This window comes from Acomys minous (genome assembly GCF_964271855.1).
Source record: "Acomys minous genome assembly, chromosome: 13".
NCBI classification, from domain to species: Eukaryota; Metazoa; Chordata; class Mammalia; order Rodentia; family Muridae; genus Acomys; species Acomys minous.
This window is the reverse complement of record NC_140495.1, coordinates 42,389,902-42,411,577: the sequence shown is the minus strand read 5'-3', so window position 1 is coordinate 42,411,577 and position 21,676 is coordinate 42,389,902. Positions and strand designations below refer to the sequence as shown.

Here is a 21,676-nt window from a genome sequence, read left to right as displayed (position 1 = left end):
AGTGAGTCAGGACAGCCTAGGCTACATGGAGAAACCCTATCTCGGGGGGAAAAGTGATTGTAAGTGGGTGTTTGTTTGTGGGGCTTCAAAAATGCAATTGTATATCCCAAAATAATTACTTCTGGATAAATTTTTCCTTGTGTCACAGAGTTAAAGAAAATGAAATGCTGGATATGACCAAGAGATGTGTAATTCATCTTTCAAGTCCAACTTCCTTTAACCCAGTATGTCCTTATTCAGCCAAATAAACTTTAAATATCATTGCTTTTATTTGACTGATTATAAACATAATCATAGCATTTCCTCCTTGCAAACCCTCATATACATTCCTCCTTGCTGGTTCAAATTCATGGCCCCTTCCTTTTAGTTACTGTTACATGCATATATGTGCATGTAGACACATATATATTCCTAAATATAAATTGCTTAGTACATATAATGTTATTTGTGTATATGTTTTCTGGGCTAGCTACTTGGTATTAGATAACCAATTGGTGTGCTCTTCCCCAGGGATGACAGAAGAGGGTGCCCGGGTCCCCTGGTGCTGGAGTATAGGAAGTTGTGTGCAGCACTACTGAACCATCTTTTAGACCCATAAAATTTGTTATTTTTGTTTTGTTTGACCTCGTTGGTTTTTTTGGGGGTTTTTTTGTTTGTTTTGTTTTTTTAGACATGGTCTGGTTTCCCTGTCTTCACTATGCAGTACTCAGTATGGCCTGGTACTCATTATGTAGTTGATATTGGCCTCAAACTTGTGGCACTCTTCCTGTCTCAGCCCTCCAAGTGCTGGGACTGCACCAGGCAACACTATGCCCAGCTTAAATCCTGCTTTTTATAACTCTGTGGGTAAGGGGTTTACAGTTGTGACACTCAGATATCTCTCCTCACTAGAATCTGGAACTGTAGAAGCTAACTAGCTTTTTTATTTGGGGATCAATTTCATTCAATTCTTTTTTGTTTATTTTTTTGTTTTGTTGAGACAGGGTTTCTCTGTGTAACAGAGCCCTGACTGTCGTGGAACTCACTCTGTAGACCAGGCTGGCTTCCGGAGTGCTGGGATGAAAGGCGTGCATCACCACTACCCAGCCACTTTGCCATATTCTTTCATGATTCTGCATCGTAAGTATAATACCATGCATTCAGTGCAGGTGGCAGCCTCACAAACTAATATAGACTTACACAGGGACTTGACCAGTTAGACACTTAGAATGTGGATAAGAAACATCAGTGGAAGAAACTTCTAAGAAAATACAGTAACTTCAAGTAATGCCATTTTTTCTATGCATTTTCAAATCTCAAATTTTTTCAAGCTTTTTCGAACATTTTAATACTATAATTGCCAGAAAAAAAAACAAAACAAAAAACCACCTTACTATGGACTTATGGAATGCAGTCATTCTGCCTATCTCACTCCTTGCTGGAGGTAGAACTGAGGTCATGCACTGCACAGGGCAGGCAAGGACCCCTCCATTTCACTAATGCACTTTGGTTGGGTTTACATAGACAGAAGCTGAATTTCTGCCTTTGCTGAAAGTAAAGTCAGGGTTAGAAAGATGACCTGTGTGTTCTCTGATTTCATCTTTTGTATTTCATGCATCTAAAATATTTTCACACATAAAAAGAATACAATTTGGTCTTTGCTCTATTAATGAATAATTAGTACAAAACCAAATATAGGAAGAAAATGTATTTTATTCATCCTACAAATATGATAATACTGCCCTGCGGTGTATTTTGTAATAAGTTATATACACTTTATTTATTTTAATTAATTAATTATTTTTGTGAGAAGGGGTCTTTACTGTGTAACCCTGGGTGGCCTAGAACTCATGATGTAGACCAGGCTTGCCTCAAACCTGCAGGGAACTTCCAGCCTCGGGCATGCACTACTTAGAAAATAATTTCAAGTAAAAGGAAGAGAATGTCCTATACCAAATAAACTCCAGCACAAAAAAAGAACACTGCTCACTAACAAACAGCTGCAGTTCAGTAGCAGGGCTCTCACCTTCATAGAGAGCTCCATTTTGTTCTTCTTCTACGGCTTTCAGGAAGAGCTCTCGAGCCTGTGAAATGAAAAGATAAAAGAAACTGTGAAAATCTGTATGGTGAGTGGGCAAAACAGGCCTGGAGGCACAGGGCCACAGTCCCAGCACCTGAGAGGCAGGAGGGTCAGGAGTTCAAGGTCATCCTTATGTGAGGACAACTTGGGTTTCATGAAACCCTATACAAATATTAAGCAGTAAAACTTTTTTCTACTGTAAAACTTACAGTAGAAAGACAGCATTCTCAAGTGATGCTACAGAAACTATATTCAAAGCAAAAGAATGGATTTTTGACATAAGCCCCACAATTTACATAAAAATAGCTCAAATGAATTATGAACTCAAAAGCAAAATGCAAAACTATAAAAGTCCTGGGAAACAAAGAAAATCTTGGGGACGTAGGTGGCTCTTATATGTGTAGGATACAAAAACTATGACTGTAAGAGGAAAGATTTACTCCGCACCCTGCTAGGATTTGATAGCTTCAGCCCTCATGCAAGAGGAAGATGGGGGTTTGGGGGGGGGTGGGGGGGGGAGGCCCAATTAAAGCTCCCAAAGAGCCAGGAGCCCAGGCATCCAGTTAGGTGGCAAAAGACATAAGGAGGCTGAGGCAGGGAGATCACAGTGGCCTGCACCTGCACCGTAGAGTGAGAAACTACCTCAAAACAACAACCACAACAACAACAAAGCCCTTTGAAACGGCAAGAACCCTTGACCTGTGCCTCTAGGGCTCCCACTGTACACTCCAGATATCCACTTTTTTACACTAGGTGAAACTTAACAGGCCACAAAAAATTACATAAAGATGGTACGTGACAGAAAAGAAAGCCTGTATTAACTACTGCGATTAACACCAGGACCATGGAAACTTATAAAACAAAGGGGTTTGGAGTTCATGGTGGCATGCTGAGCTCCGCAGGAAGCTGAGGGCTCTTTAACGCAAGCAAGCGTGGAGCAGAGGGCCAACTTGAAGCGGCATGGGTCTTCAAAGTCTCAAAGCCCACTTCCCGTAACACACTTCCTTCAACAGCACACTGCCCAAGATCCCAGCAACAAGGGATCAAGCATTCAAATGCTGGAGACTGTGGGGGACATTTCTCATTACATCACAACAAAGCCATAGTAACGATATCTCCCCCCAAAACACGTAAAAGTAGTAAAGGGCAGGTAAGCAGGAACAGTAGTCAGTCAAAAACTTTCCGCTTCCCTTTACAAATCACAAGTCTCTGCCACCGAGCTGACAACGATGACTAGTGCTGGTGAGGATCATTAACTTGTGAGAGCGAGCGCATCACACTTAACTTCTCCTCCTTGGCCAGCTCCTGCCTTCCCTTGGTGTCGGTAGCTGCTTTCAGGGTGGAGCCTCTTCCTGCTCTGCAAGGCCGGGTCTCTGAGCTGCTGGAACCTACACCTGGGGTAAGTTCAAACATCCACTGCGCTCTGAACATCTGGAGCTGTGCCTGTGACGAGAGAGTATTAGCGGGTCTATCCGGAGAGCGCAGTGAAATTCTGGGGCGATTCACCGTATGCCCAGGGTCTACTTCAGTATGTACATTTCAATGTGCATTCTTGCAATTCTAAGGCAACCAAACACCTGATAAATATGCTTTTAAAAAAATCATTTTTTGAAGAAGGCAGATCTCTCAGCTCAAGACAAGCCTGCTCTATAGTGTGAGTTCCAGGGCAGCCAGGGCTACACATAAAAACCCTGTCTCAAAAAACAAACAAACAAACAAACAAACAAACCAAACAACAAACAAAAAATCATTTTCTGTTTAATATTTAAAAGAATGACTATCAGCCTAAAGTAAGTCTGTCTATACAGTTTTTAAAAGCCTAAAAATACTAGAGAACTACATTTTAATTAGAATTGAAAATATATGCCCTGACTTAGGGGCATAATTTATATGTTACTGAGCAACTGTTAACAGTGCACATCTGGTAGATATTACAAAGCTACTAAAAAGCTCTACAGGTCAGCCCAAAGTCTTTCTTTTAATAAACATTCTAGACTCCAAAAAAAAAAGGAAATCCTTTTAAACACAGATCAGTTAAGTATAAAACACAGAAAAAAGGCAAGCCCCCTATGTGGTAGACTGAGAATTAAGGAGAAATTGTTACCCCAAATTCTGAAAACAGCCAAGTCACCCTCCATCCCCACCCCCACCCCCAGTACTGCCTCAGCAGGATCACACTGCCTCTGGCTCCCACCCAAGGACCTGGCTCTCTAGGAGGGCAGCCCATCCTCAAGCCCCATAGGACCAGCTCAGGCGGTCCATTAAGACTGTGGCGGCAGCTGGCTCCTCTCTCTCTGTCTGTCTCTCTCTCTCTCTCTCTCTCTCTCTCTCTCTCATCCTCCCTCCCAAGGCCAAGGCCTTAGCATCCCAGAGTGAGCTCTACTTCTCTCAAGCCAGTATGGTTCTCCTGCAGAAGAGGGCCACTGCTAGGAGATCCATGTAGAGCATTTCTGGCTAACTTTTTAAAATATTCTGTACAGTGCTCTGTTTGCCACACTCTTCTAACTTGTTACATCCATGTCTGACCTGTAGAATCTTATGCTGCATTCATATCTACTACATGACATGTACCAAATAAAAAAGGATCATAAAGCTTATAAGTTCAATAATTAGTTTAGTTACAGTCATTGTTGAGTTTAATATATACAGGTTTATCTCATCCTCACAAATGGCTGCAGTGTATTTCACCTTATAGCACCACCATTTCTTAGAAAAAGTAATGGGTATTTAGGTTGTGTGACACTGTTCCATTTAAGTAATGCTATGATAAACATCTTTTAACATGTAATATTTACTCATTTTCCCTGTTATTTCCTTACATTTAATTTCCTGGAGAACTGCTATATCAAAAGGAAATGCACACTTTAAATTTTGATCCACATTGCTTATGTACCCTCCAGAAAAATAATGGTCATTTATAATCTCAAGTGTAATGTGTAAGTGTTTTCATGGTCCAGACACAAATGGACATTATTCAATAAATTATTAATTCATTGAGTTATGGTTAAATTATTAATGAGCCTTATTACCTCTTCAAAAATTTAACAGCCATTAATATTTTCCCATTAACTGTCCGCTCACCTGCCTTGTGTTCCTCTGATTCATGCACACACTCGGTACACTGAGGAGCCTAACCCTTTGCTCACATGGCAAGCACTTGTTCTAGATCTTTCTTTCAACTTCATAGTGCCTTTTGTTATTAACAGGCTTTAAACTTTCAAGTGAGCAAACATCAGACTTGATGTCACAGTTATGAGTTTGAGTAATGCTTAGTTATTACTTTGAATACTCTAAGCCTACATTCTGGGGGCCAAAGCAACAGCTCTGTGGATAGAAAGCGCTGCTGCCACACCTAATGACCCAAGTTCTATCCCTGAGACCCACGTGGTAGAAGGAAAGAAATGATGCTAACAAATTATTCTTTGACCTTCCCATGGGCATTGTGGTACATGAGCACATGTACACACAAATAAATAAATGGAATTAAAAATCTTTAAACATGGGCTGGAGAGACGGCTCAGAGGTTGAGAGCACTGGCTGCTCTTCCAATGGTCCTAAGTTCAATTCCCAGCAACCACATAGTGGCTCACTGCCATCTATGAGATCTGGTGTCTTCTGGGTGTCAATGCAGCCAGAACACTGTATACATAATAAATAAATAAATCTTTTTTAAAAATTTTAAACAATATACTGAACTCCACAGCTGCAGTTATTGGTATCTATTTTTATAGAAAATGTATGGGTTAAGTATGTTATAAAGAAAATCAAAGTCCAAACTAGGCAGTGGTGGCGCATGCCTTTAATCCCAGCACTTGGAAGGCAAAGGCAGGCAGATCTCTGAGTTCGAGGCCAGCCTGGTCTACACAGCAAGTTCCAAGACAGCCAGGGCTCCGTCTCAAAAACAAAAGCAAAACAAACAAAAGAATATGAAAGTACAGCTAAACTCCATGCAAACAAGAGCTGACAAATGCTCCCAGTTGGGACAAGAATTCAATACAGAGCTGAAGATACATGCCTGCAGGTCTCTCTCAGCAGGCCTCTCGCTTTCCTCCTCACCCACTCTGACAGCATCAGAGTGACAATCTTCCTCTGCTTCTGCCTGAGAAGAGCAAACCAGAACAGCATCAGGAGCTGGCAAACAGCAGTTTCCCTCTGTGATCTACTGAGCCAGTTGTTAACTAGTCCCACCCCTATGAGTCTGTGGAACCCACTGTGCATGTCAGGGCTGTACAGTGCATTGGGGACCTTGCTATTTATTTCAAAGGAAAATGAGTCTGAAAAGTATATTCTCTGCTCCAAACCACAGCAGTGTCGACACCACCGTGAGTCTTAAAATCTTGTTCCTAAAAATGTAATATCAATTCCACTCATCCACGTCATTTTGAGTCTAGAATTTGCTATCAGTAACTGTTTCTTTGGCCTCATATTTCCTATGAATTGTGCTTGAGTCAGAAGAGGAAATCAAATAAAGTCTGGTGAGGTTTGCTGCCCCTCTCTTTCTGAAGACCACCTTACAGATGATGTGTCCTGAAATGCAGTCAACTAAGTCCTATCACCAGCTTTCCAAACATAACTATTTCAGCCTACCTAAAAGCAAAATAATTTCAGAACAATTTTGCGTTTGTGAAGTTCAGCAAGTTACAGAGGCTGAGATATCAATGCAACACCATTCCTTCTCTCTAGGTATCTACTTTGGTAAGTCTAAATAATACCAATAAAAGAAAATTTGTCCTTTTAACTTTTATAACATTGTAGAATGAATTCTGCACTTCCAGGTGACCCAGGCTCAGTCACCCAGGTAACCCAGCACCCACATGATGGTATACAATCAACTGTCTCCAGTTCCAAGGGATCCAATGTCCTCTTCTGGCCTCGGTGGTCATGGTATCTCAGCCAAGCATAGTATCACATGCTTTTCATTTCTGTGCTCAGGAGAGAAAGGCAGGGAGAGCTCCCTGACTTTGAGGCCAGCCTTGTTTAAATAGTGAGTCCCAGGTGAGTGAAGGTGTACAGTGAAACCTTGTCTTAAGAAGAAGAAAGAGGGAGCCTGAGAGATAGCTCAGAGGTTAAGAACACTGACTGCCCTTCCAGAGGTTCTGAGTTCAATTCCCAGCACCACATGGTGGCTCACAACCATCTACAATGTGATCTAATGCCTTCTTCTAAAGCAATGTATACCTAATAATAAATAAGTAAACTCTTAAAAAAAAAAAAAGAAAAAGAAAGAAGTGACAGAAAAAAGAGAAAGAGAGAACTAGCCCTTCTCTTTTTCCTTAGAAAGGAAGGGAGGGAGGGAGGGAGGGAGGGAGGGAGAGAGGGAGAGAGAAAGGGAGGGAGGGAGGGAGGAAGAGAGGGAGAGAGAAAGGGAGGGAGGGAGGAAGGGAAGAAAGATAGAACTAATCCTTCTCTTTTCCCTTTTTTTAAGTGCTGTAAGTTGAGTCCAGAGCCTTGCACACGGTAAGCAAGTACTCTACCACTGAGCCACTGAGCCACTGAGCCACTGAGCCACTGAGCCACTGAGCCACTGAGCTATATCCCAACCAACCTCTTCTATTTTATCTCTATTGTAAACCCAGTTTTTTACACTGGGCTGGCTTAAAGTGGAATAAAGGTGGACTGAATTGCAGCATACAGCTTTGGGCTTAAAAATGTTTCAGTTTACTAGTTCCACTGTCTACTTTTGGTCTCAGTAAATTAAATAACTAAAATGACTCGTACTTCTCAGGAAAATGAAGTATTTGCATAGTTCAGTCTGTTAGCTAATAACTTATCAGCAAGGCAAGCTTGCTCAACACACAGCGTGATCAGTCCTACACAGACATGTGGCAGTGGGGAATGACCCTGAAGGTTAGCAGGAAACAATAACAAACTGCACTGCCTCCAGTCTGCACACACATGCAGAAGGGTGCATGTACAGCTTCATACACACATGCACCTGCACACACAGGGAAATGCATATTCATACCTCCGCACCCCCAAAGGAAAAGCCAAAAAAGCAATTCCATCTAGTTCCAAAGACAGCAACTTTTATACTAGCAGAATGTGGCTGCAAGTTATTTCTAGGAGAGAGAAGGTTTTATTACCACGGATCTTTGGACACAGCAACCAGACACACTTGCACCACATACAGCGTAACATAAACAGGCTCTGCTACCTTATCTCCAGCAACCAGACTTGAAGAAGGGGGCCTGTAAGAGTCGACTAGTTGGTACGGAGTGAAATGCCTCGTGCGCTGTAAAGCTTATATCATGAGATGAACAGCTTCCTCATGAGGTGAACAGTTGCAGCATGATGTGCCATTTTATCAGAGGCTCAAAGCACAAAGACCACTGGATCCCACGGCTGATCTTCCAGAACATGAACCAAAGTGAACTCTTTTATAATTGTTGTAATAAGAAACTGAGCTGAGAGAGCCAGCCTGACACTACTAACGACACTCTGCTATGCTTGCAGACAGGAACCTAGCATAGCCGTCCTCTGAGAGGCTCCGTCCAGCCGCGTTTTGAAACAGATGCTGAGACCCACAGCCAAACACTGTATGATGCATAGAGAGTCTTGAGGAAAAGTGGAAAAAAGGAGAAAAAGACCTGGCAGAGACATGAGCTACACAGGAAGACCAACAGAGCCAACTAATCAGGGCCCAGAGGGGCCTGATGACACTGAAGCACCAACTAAGAACCATGCATGGAGCTGGGCATGGTGGCTCACGCCTTTAATCGCAGCACTCGGAGGGCAGAAGCAGGCGGGTCGCTGTGAGTTCGAGGCCAGCCTGGTGTACGAAGTGAGTCCTGGACAGCCAAGGCTACACAGAGAGACCCTGTCTCGAAAAACTGAAAAAAAAAAAAAAAAAAAAAAAAGAACCATGCATGGCCTAGACCTAGGCCTCCTACAGAGATGTAGCCGATGGGCAGCTCAGACTTCATGTAGGACCTCTAGGAATGGGAGCGGGGCTGTCTCTGACATGGACTTTGCGCCCAGCTTTTTGATCACTTCCCCCTGGTGGGACTGCCTTGCCAGGCATGGGGGAAGAGGACATGCTCAGTCCTGAAGCACTCTCATGAGCTCCCCTTTTCTGAGGAGTAGGGGAGAGAGGAGGGAGGGTAGAACTGGGAGAAGACAAGGGATTGGGCTACGACCACGATGTAAAGTGAATAAACAAATAAAAAAGGAAAAAAAATTTAAAAAGAAAGAAACTGATCTACTCAGAAATACGCGCTGGAGTTTGCAATGCATGGATCCGGCCGAGCAGCAGACTTCTCTGTCTTTTTAAGAGTCTAATTTATCACTGCAAACCTAAGCTAGTAAGAGTGGACCTGAGCCCCACGGAGCCCCGTTTTAGTAAGACAGCGTTCTAGCTACTGCCTGGCACTCACACAACGCTAATGTGATCTCAAGGGCTGCCCGCGCGACAGCTGGTGCTGTCCAACAAGCGGCTTACTCCCTGGACCGGGACTGCCATCTTCCTCACTGAGCTGCTCCTATTTCTCTTCAAGATTCAGGTAAAGCCTCGTCTTAGCAGCATTCTTCAATCATCGCTTGGGGTACCTTAAATTTGTATTGAAATTGTTTGTCCCCTTCAGCAGCATGAGTGCACTGAAGGCAGAGAGCACATCTTGGTCATCTTCGGTTCCTTCAAGGATCAGACACATAGCATGATTTTCGGGGGGAAAAAAGCCATTCTTTGGTCCTTAGTTTGTTTGTTTGTTTGCCTGTTTAAAGTTAGTTTTTGTTGGTTGAAATGAGGTTTCATTCTGTATAGCCTAGGCTAGACTGAAAACTCACTGTGTAGCCCAGAATTTTAGGTGTGAGCTATGCTGTGATCTTTCTTTTCTTTGGAGAGACATCTGTGAAGCTGGAGAGATGGCTCAGCAGTTGAGGATATGATTTCTTTCCAGGGGACTTGAGTTTGATTCCCAGCACTCATGTCCAGCAGCACAGAACATCTGCAGGGAACTGGATTCTCTCTGGGCCTCTGTGGGCACCTGCACATGCATGGCACGCTGTCTTAGTTAGGGTTACTGTTGCTGTGAGGAAACGCCATAACCCAAAGCAACTTGGGGAGAATTCAGCTTATCCTTCCACATCGCTGTTCATCATCAAAGCAAGTCAGGACAGGAACTCAAACAGGACAGGTACCTGGAGACAGGAGCTGATGCAGAGGCCATGGAGGGGTGCTACTTACTGGCTTGCTCAGCCTGCTTTCTTATAGAACCCAGGACCACTAGCCCAGAGATGGCCCCACCCACAATGAGCCAGGGCCTCCCCTATCAATCACTAATCAAGAAAAAGCTCTACTGTTTACTACTTGTATTGTCCTTCGTTAGAGGGGAGGGGAATAGGGTGAAAGCGGGAGGGAGGAACGGGAGGATACAAGTGATGGGATAACAATAGAGTTGTAATCTGAATAAATTAATTTTAAAAATGGATAAAATAGAAAAAAGGGTAAATATTTTAAAAAATAAAGAAAGAAAAGAAAAGAAAAAGCCCTACTGACTTGCCTACAGTCCCACCTTATGAAAGCATTTTCTCAATTGAGGTTCCTGTCTCTCAGATGACTGTAGCCTATGCCAAGTTGACATAAAACTAGCTTGTACACACGTCCATGCACACACCCATACATGTTAAAACCCTGACTTAAGGAGACAGAGATATTTGTACAGAAAATTGGTGATTTCTGCGTCATCTTTTCAGATGTGACATTCCACGATTAAAAGTTTATCACAGACTACACTTTATAGGTTTATCTGAAGAGCTGGTACTGTACCAGAATTCACACCATGCCAAGCTAGTAACAGAGGCTTAAAAAAAAAAAGTTGAATACAAAAAGCCTATCTGAAGGATGAGAAAATGGGAAACCGGTAATAAGACAACATCTTTTCCCTCCAAGTTTCTGTATTGTAACAAAATCCATTGTTAACCTTGATTTTGACAGTACGATCTGGGATTTTTACTACATTTGATGGATTTCAATGTCACTTGAAATTAAAAAAAAGCTTAGGAAATCTTCAGTTTTTTTCATAGATGAAAATTACTCAAGCATCACTGTATACTTAAGTGGGTTCGTTTCTTCACAGAGAGGATTAATTAAATATAAAAGGTTGGGGGGGGGGCGTAATCCTGGTCAGAGGGCTACTTTGAAAGTTTAGAAGAAAAATCAATTAGTGCGTTTTCTGTGCGCCAGACTAGCTGCATAAAATAAATCGTTTCAGCCGATTCACTTTTTTAAAAAAAATGACAGCCACTTGAGCGTTCTCCAAGTCAGTCTGGTCTCTTTCATTCTTAATTCATTCGGCCCTAGCCGGGGAGATTAGTTTCTTAGTCGCTGCAGAGACTACAGAGTCCATGCAACAGTCCCGTGAGACCTGAGCTGTCAGACGCGGAGCTTAGCGCAGTGTCTCCATCTGCACAGCAGAGAAGCAGCGGCTTAGGCCCTCGCTACCACGAAACTAGTACCTGAGCCTTCGTCCAAGCCCTGCGGCAATCCTACCCTGGCCACTGAAGCCTCGGGGGCGTGCATCCTAAACTCGGGGATATCCCCCCTCGACCCCTAAGACGCACCAATCGTCTGTGGGCCTGGCTGTCAGAACAGGAGCAATCAACAAGTGTCCCCCGCTTGCCAGGGCTATGTCCCTCGTGCAGTGGCCAGGACTGCTCACCTGAGACCCGACTCGGACAGTCCCGAGCGGCCGAAGCGGGCCCTTCCCTCCGCTGTCCGTCCAACCCCATCCTCACCTCCCCGCTCCGACCGCCTGGCCCTCGCTGCCCTCCCCTCCGCGGTTACCATGCTGGCGGGCGACCGGCCCAATCGAGGGGCTCCCCGTGCCCGGCTCCCGGAGGGGCGGCGGCGGCTGCCCGGTGTCTACTCCTGCCCGTCTGCTGCAGCGGGGCTTAGCAGAGTTCTCGGTCGGAGAAGCGCACCAGGCAGCGGCAGTAACTGCGAGCCCGGCGTACGGCAGCCATCTTCGCGAGACAGTGGGGGCCCGGGGGGGGGGCAGGCGCGCTGCGGCGGCCGGGGACTCGAGCTGCGGAGGGGTCGCCGGTCGCCAGCGGAGGCCGAGCACCGAGCGAGAACCCAAGCGTCGGCCCAGCTGGAGGTTGTCTGAAACGCAGCGGCCGGAGCTGCCTGCTCTGCAGCGGTGACTGCGCCGCCGCGCCGCGCATGCGCATTGCCGCCGCCGCCGCCACGGTCGTCGCCGACTGCCCGGCTGGCGGCCGTCGGTCGCGGGCTAGGGCGATGGGCCTACTGTGTGCTGACCTGCGCGTAGCCAGGCTGCCCGCCCCCACTTAACCTGCCTGTTTGGTCCTGAGAGGTTGAAGGAAGCTGACGTTAGCTCAAAATGTTTGAACCTGCATCTGGAATAGAGCCCCTGAGTCGATTCTAATTGGACGCTAGGTAATAGTATTTTAGGCTCACTGGGCCCTGGGTGCCCTGCCAGAATGCGATGAGAGAGTGAAAACTCAACAGTCATTGCACCCCACAAACTCAGGACCGAAGGAAACATACGCTCATGTGTGCAGCCGGAGAGTGGTAACAGCCAACGCAAGGCACGTCGAACTACAGATCCCACAGTACAACGGGGGAAGGACGTACCTTTTCCAAGGCCTGAAACCGGACTCCTGACAAGGGGGGGGGGGACGCCACGAGGCACGCTGGGATTTGTAGTTCCACATTGAGCCGGAACTTACACCCACCCCCCACCCCCCCAACCCGGTGCTACTTCTTAAAGCCCAAACATCCGATTCCACGTCAATAGAAGGCACTTGGATTGCACATTTTAGAACTTTTTCACCTACAGGCATATGCTAGCAAAACTTGCGAGCTTCGTAGCCTCTGACAGACATTTAGACACCATTTATTGAGTTTCTGTAAGTGTCAGGACCTAACAACCAGGACGCTACGTTCACCCGACTTCACAGAATTTAAATTTTTATTGTGCTACTTTATTCTGGAGCTCATAAATGAAGTACGTCTTCGGCAAGGAAATGGAGGTAACAGGGAAGGGGTGCGACTTGATTACAGTAAGAAATTGCAAATTCTATGTATTCTGTTTATTTAGCTAGTTTGTGATCCACAGAGTCCAGTTAATGCTGCCTGCTGGAATATTGCCTGGTCTTGTTGGCTTGATTTTGTAGAAATAATAACGGATACAGCTGTCGTGACATGTCCATAAGACAGCATTTCAGAGCGCTCCTCGCGGTCTTCCGGCTCTTTACATTCTCTCCGCCTCATCTTCTCTAATGTTCCTGGAGAGGGCTGAGCGCACAGTGACTTACTCTGGGTAGGTTTTGTAAATAACGGAGCCCACCTTTAGGTGGAGACTGCCCTTGTCTCCTCCCTTGTGGGATGGTAGGTCAGGGACTTGGCTAGGGGACTACCCCTAGGAAGGTGGGATCAGTTTAAGATAATGTCATTCCCCCCCCCCCCCAAATCCCCACCTCCAGTGCATTCCCTAGAAGCCACCATGAGGTGTTCAGGCAGACTCACCTTAACTTTTTTTTTTTTTAACTTCTGTCTTTTTCTTTAAGATTGTAGCCAGAGCCCAAGAATGCCTTTGAACTCCCTAACCAACTCTTAAGCTTCTTGTTTTCCAAAGTTCCCCTTCCTGTCGTGTGGCTGCCTGTACCATGCCTGCCCATCTGTTTGATGCTCATCCTCCTGGCAGTTTCAGGTTAGATCTTGAGGTTCCATTTGTGCCCAAATTCAAAGTCTTTTATTAGTGGGACTAAGAACCCTGGGAGGAAACCTCAGTTTCCTCAGTATCATGTGATGGCTCTGCTGGCACACCCTGAGATTTCTCACCTGCTTTTCAATTCCTTTCCTAAAAAGATGTATTTACTTTTACTTCTGTGTGCGTACCTGTGTACGTTTATGTGTGCCACTTGTGTGAGGGTTCGCGGGAAGGCACTGGATCACCTGGGACAGGTGACTGCAAGCCATTGCACATAGATTGTGGGAACCTAAAAGTGGAACCCACAGCAAGGCATCTCTCTAGCTCCAGCAAAGACAGGGAGCCCGTCCCCGACCCCTACACATTGTCCCTTTGACCAGTTATGAGTCTCTGCGTTAACTGCCGCCACTGCAGAAGAAGCTGCTCCGAGGAAGGCTGAGCTTGGCACTAATCTCTGGGCATAAACAAATAGTTAGAAGGCAGTTTATCGTCATGCCCATTTAATAAAACAACAGTCATGGTTTTCCTCAGGAGGGCCTATAATATCGTGTTCCTCCATAGGACCATGGACTTAGGACAGGTTTACTGTATCAGACATGAATTTCTCTCTCCTGTGGAGCAGGTCTCAGAGCCAGTCAGAAAGCAGTTGCTGCCCCTATAACCTGCATGCAACTATTACACCAATGAGCATAGCTCACCTAAATTCTATATTTTAGACCAGCCTTTTCTATGGATGTTTTTATTTGTACACTATTAACTACCTGTAAAAACTACCTTTAGCCAGGCGTGGTGGTGCATACCTTTAATCCTAGCACTTGGAAGGCAGAGGCAGGCAGATCTCTGTGAGTTCGAGGCCAGCCTGGTCTACAAAAGCAAATCCAAGACAGTCAAGGCTACACAGAGAAACCCTGTCTAGAAAAACAAAAACAAAAAAGCAAAAATAAAAACCAAAACAAAACAAAACAAAAAACTACCTTTATATTCAATGGAGGCCAATAATTCAGTAGTTTTCTTTGCATTTAAGAAGATTCTAGACTTTAGGTCTTTCACAAAAAATCGATCCCTTTAAAATTAGGTTTTAAGTCTGGGGGTGGGGGGGCATAACAGAAGTATTTTGAGCCAGGAACAGTGGTGCACACCTGTAATTTAAGCACTCAGAGAGGCAGAGGCAAGATGATCTCTGTGAGTTGGAGGCCAGCCTGGTCTACAAAGTGAGTCCAGGACAGCCAAGGCTACACAGAGACACCCTGTCTGGAAAAACAAAAACAAACAAACAAAGAAGTGATTTGAATTCTAAAGACCAGTGTTCAAATGAAGAATGATTTTTAATAGTTTTAGAACTAGTCAAGTTCATTAAAAGTGTTGCATGTTTAAGATAGGCTGGCCAGTTGACACAGATATTTTCTATTATTCTGACAAGTTAATGAACTAGTAAAGCTTAACAAAATAAATATTTGTGAAGATAAACTGAGTACCTACTTTATTGAAATGCTGTTTGCTTCATAGTGGGAGTGCCCATTTTTATTAAAACACAGTTACAATTCACTGCTGCTGGTGTGTATTTTAGAAGGACTCCATTGTATCCAACACCCCTCATTACTGGTGTTTATTAGCTCAACGTGTATTGACAGGGCTATAATTTCCTGAGGACCAGAACTACTAACGGAAGCTCCTTAGTAACCCAGTGATCCTCTGCCAAAAGCAGACCAAGACACTTCCTCGACTTGCAAGGTAGATTGGCTTGGACCTTGGCTAAAACTTAAAAATCATTTTACTTACTTTAATTATCGCCCTTCATGAGCGCCATATGACTTATAGGCTCCTCGTCTTGTGCTCACTGATGACGACTTGTGCTTTTCATTTGCCACATGGGTTGGCTAGGCTAGAGGTAAACAAGGAGGGTAGATACATGGTGACAGAAGCCCAACGGAACACGCAGGGTTCTTCAGCAGTGGAGCAAAAGGAGGAAGTGAAGCCTGGAGCTTAGGTAAATTCAGGGGTTGGGAAAATTGATTTCAGTCCCTGGGATTCAGAAGTAGATAAGGAAAGGAAAATGATGTGAGGAGAAGCTGTTTCATCTTACTTACTGTTTTACCCTTATTTATTTATTTATTTTTTAAGATTTATTTATTATGTATACAATGTCGTGTCTGCATGTACAACTAGAAAAGGGCACCAGATTTCATTATAGATGATTGTGAGCCACCATGTGGGTGCTGGGAATTGGACTCAGCTCCTCTGGAAGAGCAGTCAGTGCTCTTAACCTCTGAGCCATCTCTCCAGCCCCCTATTTTTGGGTTTGTTTTTTGCTGTTTTGTTTTGTTTTGTTTTGTTTTAGACAGTGTTTCTCTGTGTAGCCCTGGCTGTCCTGGACTTGCTTTGTAGATCAGTCTGTCCTCGAACTCACAGAATTTCGCCTGCCTCTGCCTCCCTGAGTGCTGGGATTACAGGCGTGCGCCACCGCACCGGTTCTGTTTCATCTTATTTTTCAGACAAGCTCTCATGTAGCTCACGTAGGCTTTGTACTGTTGGTCCGTCTGCTCCTGTCATCTCAGTGCCACAGCTGAAGGTGTGCATCACTAACATTGCCAAGCATGAGCCAGGAGAACTAAACTCAAAAAAAGGTCTACATGTGTAAAGGGGTTACTGATTCGTTAGTTAACACAGTGTTGTTTAGAACCGGCTGGGTCTCCAGACCAGCAGTGTCTGTCCCAGGAACTTCTGGTGTGGGGCCTAACAATTTGTTTTTAATAACCTTCTAGAAATGCCCTGCGGAACTATGAAGTCCCAGGGCTGGGAGGTAAAAAACGCTTCAGAGCCATGCCTTAAGATCATTTAAGATGAAGCCTACTATTTATTTATTTAGGTTTTGAGGGAAGGTCTCATTACATAGTTCTGGCTGGCCTAGAACTCATATCGGCCTGCCTCTGCTTCCCAAGTGCCGGGATTAAAGGTGTGCAACATTGCTCCTGTTTTACAATATAATTTATGATGTCAGTTTGTTCCTGCACTTCTCAACCTTCCTAATGCTGCTACTCTTTAATACAGTCAAGTTGTGGTGCCCACCAACCTTAAAATTCTTTTCGTTGCTACTTCATAACTGTAATTTTGCTACTGTTATGAATCGTAATGGAAATATCTCTGTTTTCTGGTGGTCTTAGGCAACCTTTGACTCCCCAAAGAGGTCACAACCACGGGTTAAGATCCGCTGGAAACAGTGTTAAATTTTTTACAGCTGCATAGAAAGGAGAGTGTAGATTGCATCCGGTTGGTTTCCCACGCGGAAAGATATTCATTCAGTCTTTCAAACTTAGGTTACAATAACGCCGAAAGCATTTTTCTATGTGGTTAAATACAGATACCAAAACACTGTGGGTGTACAATTCAATCGCATTGGTTTACATTGAAGCAGGAAAACATTTTCAGCAGGGCTCCTTTCTTTGGGTATACTGGGTCAGCCAGCCTGGCTGTGGCAAGTCTGCAGCTCCGGCGTGGGCTGGGTGCGGGGCTCGGGGTAGCCAGAGAACTCAGCGCTGCCCTCTGCCGAGCGGCCGGGAGATGGCCGCGGTGCAGGGCCGCGCGGGGCCAGCGAGGGGAGCTGCAGGGCAGCTTTTCCAGGGAAAGCGGCCGGTCGTCCCCCGACTAGAAGCCACTCTGCCTTTTGTTTGTTTTGCTGCCGGAGGCCGCGGAGCGGCGGGTCCCTCCTGCTGGATGCCACGCGCTGCCGGGTGTGGACTTACCGGGCTCGCCCGCTCGGTTCCCGCTGCCCTTGCCTGCCGGCCTGCTCCGGTGCACACGCCGCCGGGCTGCGATCGCCGCCAGTAAGTGGGGCTGGGGCTGGGGCTGGGGCTGGAGGGCTGCGCCGCGACCTGTCGCTGGATGCTGGGCGGTACCGGCCGACCCGAGTGAACTCGCGGCCAGGAAGGCTAGGGACTGCGGCTTCTCCTTGGCCCCCCCGCGTTCCTGTAGGTCTCGCCCCTTTCCGGAGAACACTCCTGAACCCAGGGCTCTTAGATGTATTTACCTTTCAGTCTCAAGAAGCGGAGCATCCTGGCCGACTTGAAACCTCTTTCGGCTCGAGATGCGGCGGGTGGGTGGGTGGGTGGGTGCTGACGACTTGGGTTTATCATTTGCCTAACTAGGCCCTTGGCAGTCCCACTGGCGTCTGAACAAGAATACTCAACACACTTCCTCGCATCCACTTCCCCCCAGATTTCCTTTTACTCTGATTTCTTTCTTTCCACTCCAACCAGATGTTTGTGGGGGAATATTGAAAGATTTTTCCCCCACAGCCGTTAGTTTTGTGGTGTTAACCTTTTAAAAGTTTGACAATAGCATTCGTGGCTTGTACAGGAGGTAAAATTAATTCGTCTTTCGACAGAGAAGTGTATTCATTTCCACTTATTACTAAAGAGTAGTTTTTGCTAGGTCTGAGGAGATTCCACCTTGGATTTTGCACACCTAACTGGACCTCTGAGCTATTAACACTGTTTTGTGTGTGTGTGTTTGTGTGTGTGTGTTGGGGGGAGGGTGTTTTGTTTTGTTTGTTTGCTTTTTTATAATTTTTACCCCAGGATTCTTTGTAGTAAAAGGAGTTTGATAATCAACAGTTTTATTTCACCCATTTCCAGGTGAGTCAGGGGTTTCAGGGTGTGTCCCAGTAATGAGTGATGTCCTAGCTTCATATAAAATTTAAAAGAGCTTTAAATCAGTGTAGTCAACTTTATAACTTATTTGAAAGATCTGTGCCTTGACTCCGTCCATAGCTGTTAATGTATGCATAAATATGCACAGCTGAAGTAGTTTCTGAACAAAGCCCTACAATGCAGAAGCTTCTTGAAGGACCTCCTGAGGACCTAGAATTGTAGACCTCTGGGGAGTGTGAGTAGAAGTGGGCAGGGGTGCTGGGAGTTTTAAACTTAAAGTAACATGCTGCGTCAGCCCCTGCTCCAAGGTGCAGCCTTACAGCGGCCCTATACACTTTGTCTTATTCCTTCCTTCACTGGTAACTGGTAACTGGATGGAAAGAAGGCAGCCTCAATTCTTACTGAGAGCAACCGGTGTTTGACAATGGAGGAGTGTGCTGTAGGAGCCATGAGTAGGCAGGGTCCTGCCATCCTTGGCAAGGGAGCGGAGAGCATTTAGACTAGTCACAAAGAAACCGTTTCTCCTGTCGAAGTGTCTTCCCTATATGCCATGCACAGTCGTTAGCTGGATAAGGAGTTGGCTGTCTGGAGTTTTACTTGGTGACTGTGCCCGCACTCCATCAGAGCCCTTTTCAGAGTTTCACTCTTCCGTTTGGTTTCCCCCTCATAGACTTTTAAGGTTCCTAATTAAGGTGAGGACTGTTTCCCTTTCCAAGCATTTGAATCGTCTTTAGCCATTTCCCCCTCCTCCCTTGTATCAGTGAGTCATCAGGCCCTTTGGAATGTGTTCCACATGGATCCTCCCTCTGTGTCTATCTAATCTACTCCTTGCCTTCCCTTCCTGCAGTGTGAACCCTGGAACCACCTCGTCCATGAGCCCTCGTGGACCGTTTGCCCTGGGGATGCATGAGAGAGACGCTCCCCTCTCTGCTCTCCTCACTGCTCTCCTCAGCCTTCTGTTGCCCGGCTAAGTTTTCCCCACGATCACTTTATTTCTTCTGCAGCCTTTAGTTCGCCTCTACCGTCCATTGTGTCGGTTCTACACTGGTCCATCAGATTTTTCCAGGCCTCCCATGAAGCCTCATCCTTTACATCTAAACTCTTTGCACCTAATGGCTTTTTCCTTCACCCAAATGTCACTATTCTTACTCGCTTTAGAATCTCTATGTGCCACACATTCCTGTGCAGATAGTGCCCATCCCTGGGGAGCAAATCTCTTTCTGTGTCTGTAAATATGTTCGTGTGTGTACTACGTGTGCATGCAGGTGTAGATGTGTGTAGCCAGAGGTCAATACTGGTTGTCACTATCGTATGTTTAGAAACAGTGTGCCATTGGTTCCGTTAGATTGCAAATGGTGCACCTCTGTGCCTGGCTTTGGCTTGTATGTGGGCACTTAGGTGTTCATGCTTGCACAGCCATATATATTTTTTTTTTCTGTTTTTCAAGACAAGGTTTCTCTGTGTAGCCTTGGCTGTCTTGGATTCACTTTATACACCAGGCTGGCCTCGAACTCACAGCGATCCCCCTGCCTCTGCCTCCCAAGTGCTGGGATTTAAAGGCGTGCGCCGCCACCGCCCGGCCTCTTCTTTTTCTTTAAAGTCTTGAAGTGTCTGTTTGGGAGCCTGTGGTTATATTATTTTCTAATTGGCTTCCGTTGTTTTAAGTCACTTGAGGCCAAGGGCCGTATTTTATGCGTGGCAATATGTGGCTTCAGAGTCAGGCAGCATTGTGGTTGGGCTTGACATTACTCTTTAGTCACATGGCTACGTCGCATTCTTCCACCATTACTCTTCTCTTTGCGCCAGTTGTAGTGTGAAGATGGTCTACAGTGCCTGCTGAGCAGTGGCTGACCAAGCCGTGCTCATCCCTTCCCCGCTCCTGGCCAGTCCTAAGCAAGGTTTACACTTGGTAGGTTTGTCGTAGACAGTTCATAGTTGAGCCAGACTTGCCATGCAGCGAATCTTAACCCTTACTGGAAACGCTGCCGCTTACGTTATTCCTGGCTCCGGCTCTGCTTCTGGGAGCTGTTGCTATTTTTCCTTCTGAACCTTGCCAGGAACATTTCTGCCTTTAAGGAAAAAAAAAATCAGCAACTTCTTCTACTTCATTTTATGGGATCTTGTCTATGAGTTCAGGTCAGCCTGGTCTACAAAGCGAGTGCAGGACAGTCAATACTACACAGAGAAACCCTGTCTTGGGGGGAAAAATATATATATGTATGTGTGTGTGTGTGTATATATATATACGTATATATACACACACACATACACACACACACACACACACACACACACACACAACTGTCCAGGGTATTTATGTGCTTGTGAAAGATGTAGGACTATATATCATTATCTATGTATATTTGTTTGGTTTGGTTTTTGAGACAGAGGCTGAGATGGTCTGAATAAAAATGACCCCCATAGGCTCAGAGGGAGTGGCACGATTAGGGGTGTGGTCTTGTTGGAGTGGGTGTGGCCTTGATGGAGGAAGTGTGCCCCTGGGGTCAGGCTTGGAGGTTTCAGAAGCTCAAGCCAGGCCCAGTGTCACTCTCTTCCTCCTGTAGAACTCTCAGCTCCCTCTCTAGTTCCGTGTCTGCCTCGGTGCTGCTCACCATAACGATAATGAACTAAACCTCTCTACTGTAATCAGTCCCCAATTAAATGTTTGCTTTATAAGAGTTGCCTTGGTCATGGTGTCTCTTCACAGGTCTAGAAACCCAGTGTATCATGGTGGTACACATCTTTAATCCCAGCACGTGGCGAGGCAAAGGCAGGAGGATCTCTGTGAGTTTGAGGCCCACCTGGTCTACAGAGTGAGTCCAGGACAGCCAAGGCTACACAGAGAAACCCTGTCTGGAAAAGCAAAATAAATACAACCAACAACAACAAAAAAGACAGAGGCTTGCTCTGCAGCCCAAGCCAGCTGTAGACTCATCCTGACCTTCCTGCCTCAGTGTCCCAGGTGTTGGGATTGAAAGTGTGAATCATCACCGATGGCTTTGACTGTGTGCATCTACTCGAGACTACTTACTGGTGGTGGTTTCTGGACGGAATTCTCGGTGTAGCGACCGTTGTAATCTCATCTCTGTTGCTGTGATACAACACACGGAGCAGAAGCAACTGAGGGGAAAAAGGGTTTATTCTTCCTTACAGATTGTAGCTCATCACGGAGTGGAGTCAGGCAGGAACTTTAAAGTGAAACCCCGGAGGAATGCTGCTTCTGGCTGGCTCACAGCTCATGCTTAGCTAGTTTTCTTACACGGCCCAGGACTACCTGCTCAGGATATGGTGCCACCCACAGT

At 45.6% G+C, this 21,676-nt stretch overlaps 2 protein-coding genes across 5 annotated transcripts in view; one reads left to right on the top strand and one right to left on the bottom strand.

Annotated features, from left to right (window-relative positions):
• FBXO9 (F-box protein 9) overlaps window positions 1-12,634 on the bottom strand; it is a 29,833-nt gene extending 17,199 nt beyond the window's left edge. Inside the window, exons 1-4 of one of the 2 annotated variants that reach the window (XM_084754822.1) lie at window positions 12,564-12,634; window positions 6,075-6,158; window positions 3,346-3,502; window positions 2,006-2,065 (exon numbers count right to left, since the gene is read on the bottom strand). In XM_084754822.1, coding sequence (XP_084610948.1) covers window positions 2,006-2,065; window positions 3,346-3,502; window positions 6,075-6,158; window positions 12,564-12,569 — 307 coding nt within the window. In that variant the 5' untranslated portion in view covers window positions 12,570-12,634. Of the gene's footprint in view, window positions 1-2,005; window positions 2,066-3,345; window positions 3,503-6,074; window positions 6,159-11,840; window positions 12,220-12,563 lie in introns of those variants that run through there. The other variant, XM_084754823.1, reaches the window with a different exon arrangement.
• Window positions 12,635-12,745: 111 nt separating this feature from the next.
• The window catches only part of CILK1 (ciliogenesis associated kinase 1), a 65,532-nt gene continuing 56,601 nt past the window's right edge, over window positions 12,746-21,676 (top strand). The window contains exon 1 of one of the 3 annotated variants that reach the window (XM_084754819.1): window positions 12,746-13,023. The gene's annotated coding sequence lies outside the window, so the exon portion shown is untranslated. Of the gene's footprint in view, window positions 13,049-17,289; window positions 17,550-21,676 lie in introns of those variants that run through there. The other 2 variants (XM_084754817.1, XM_084754818.1) reach the window with 2 other exon arrangements.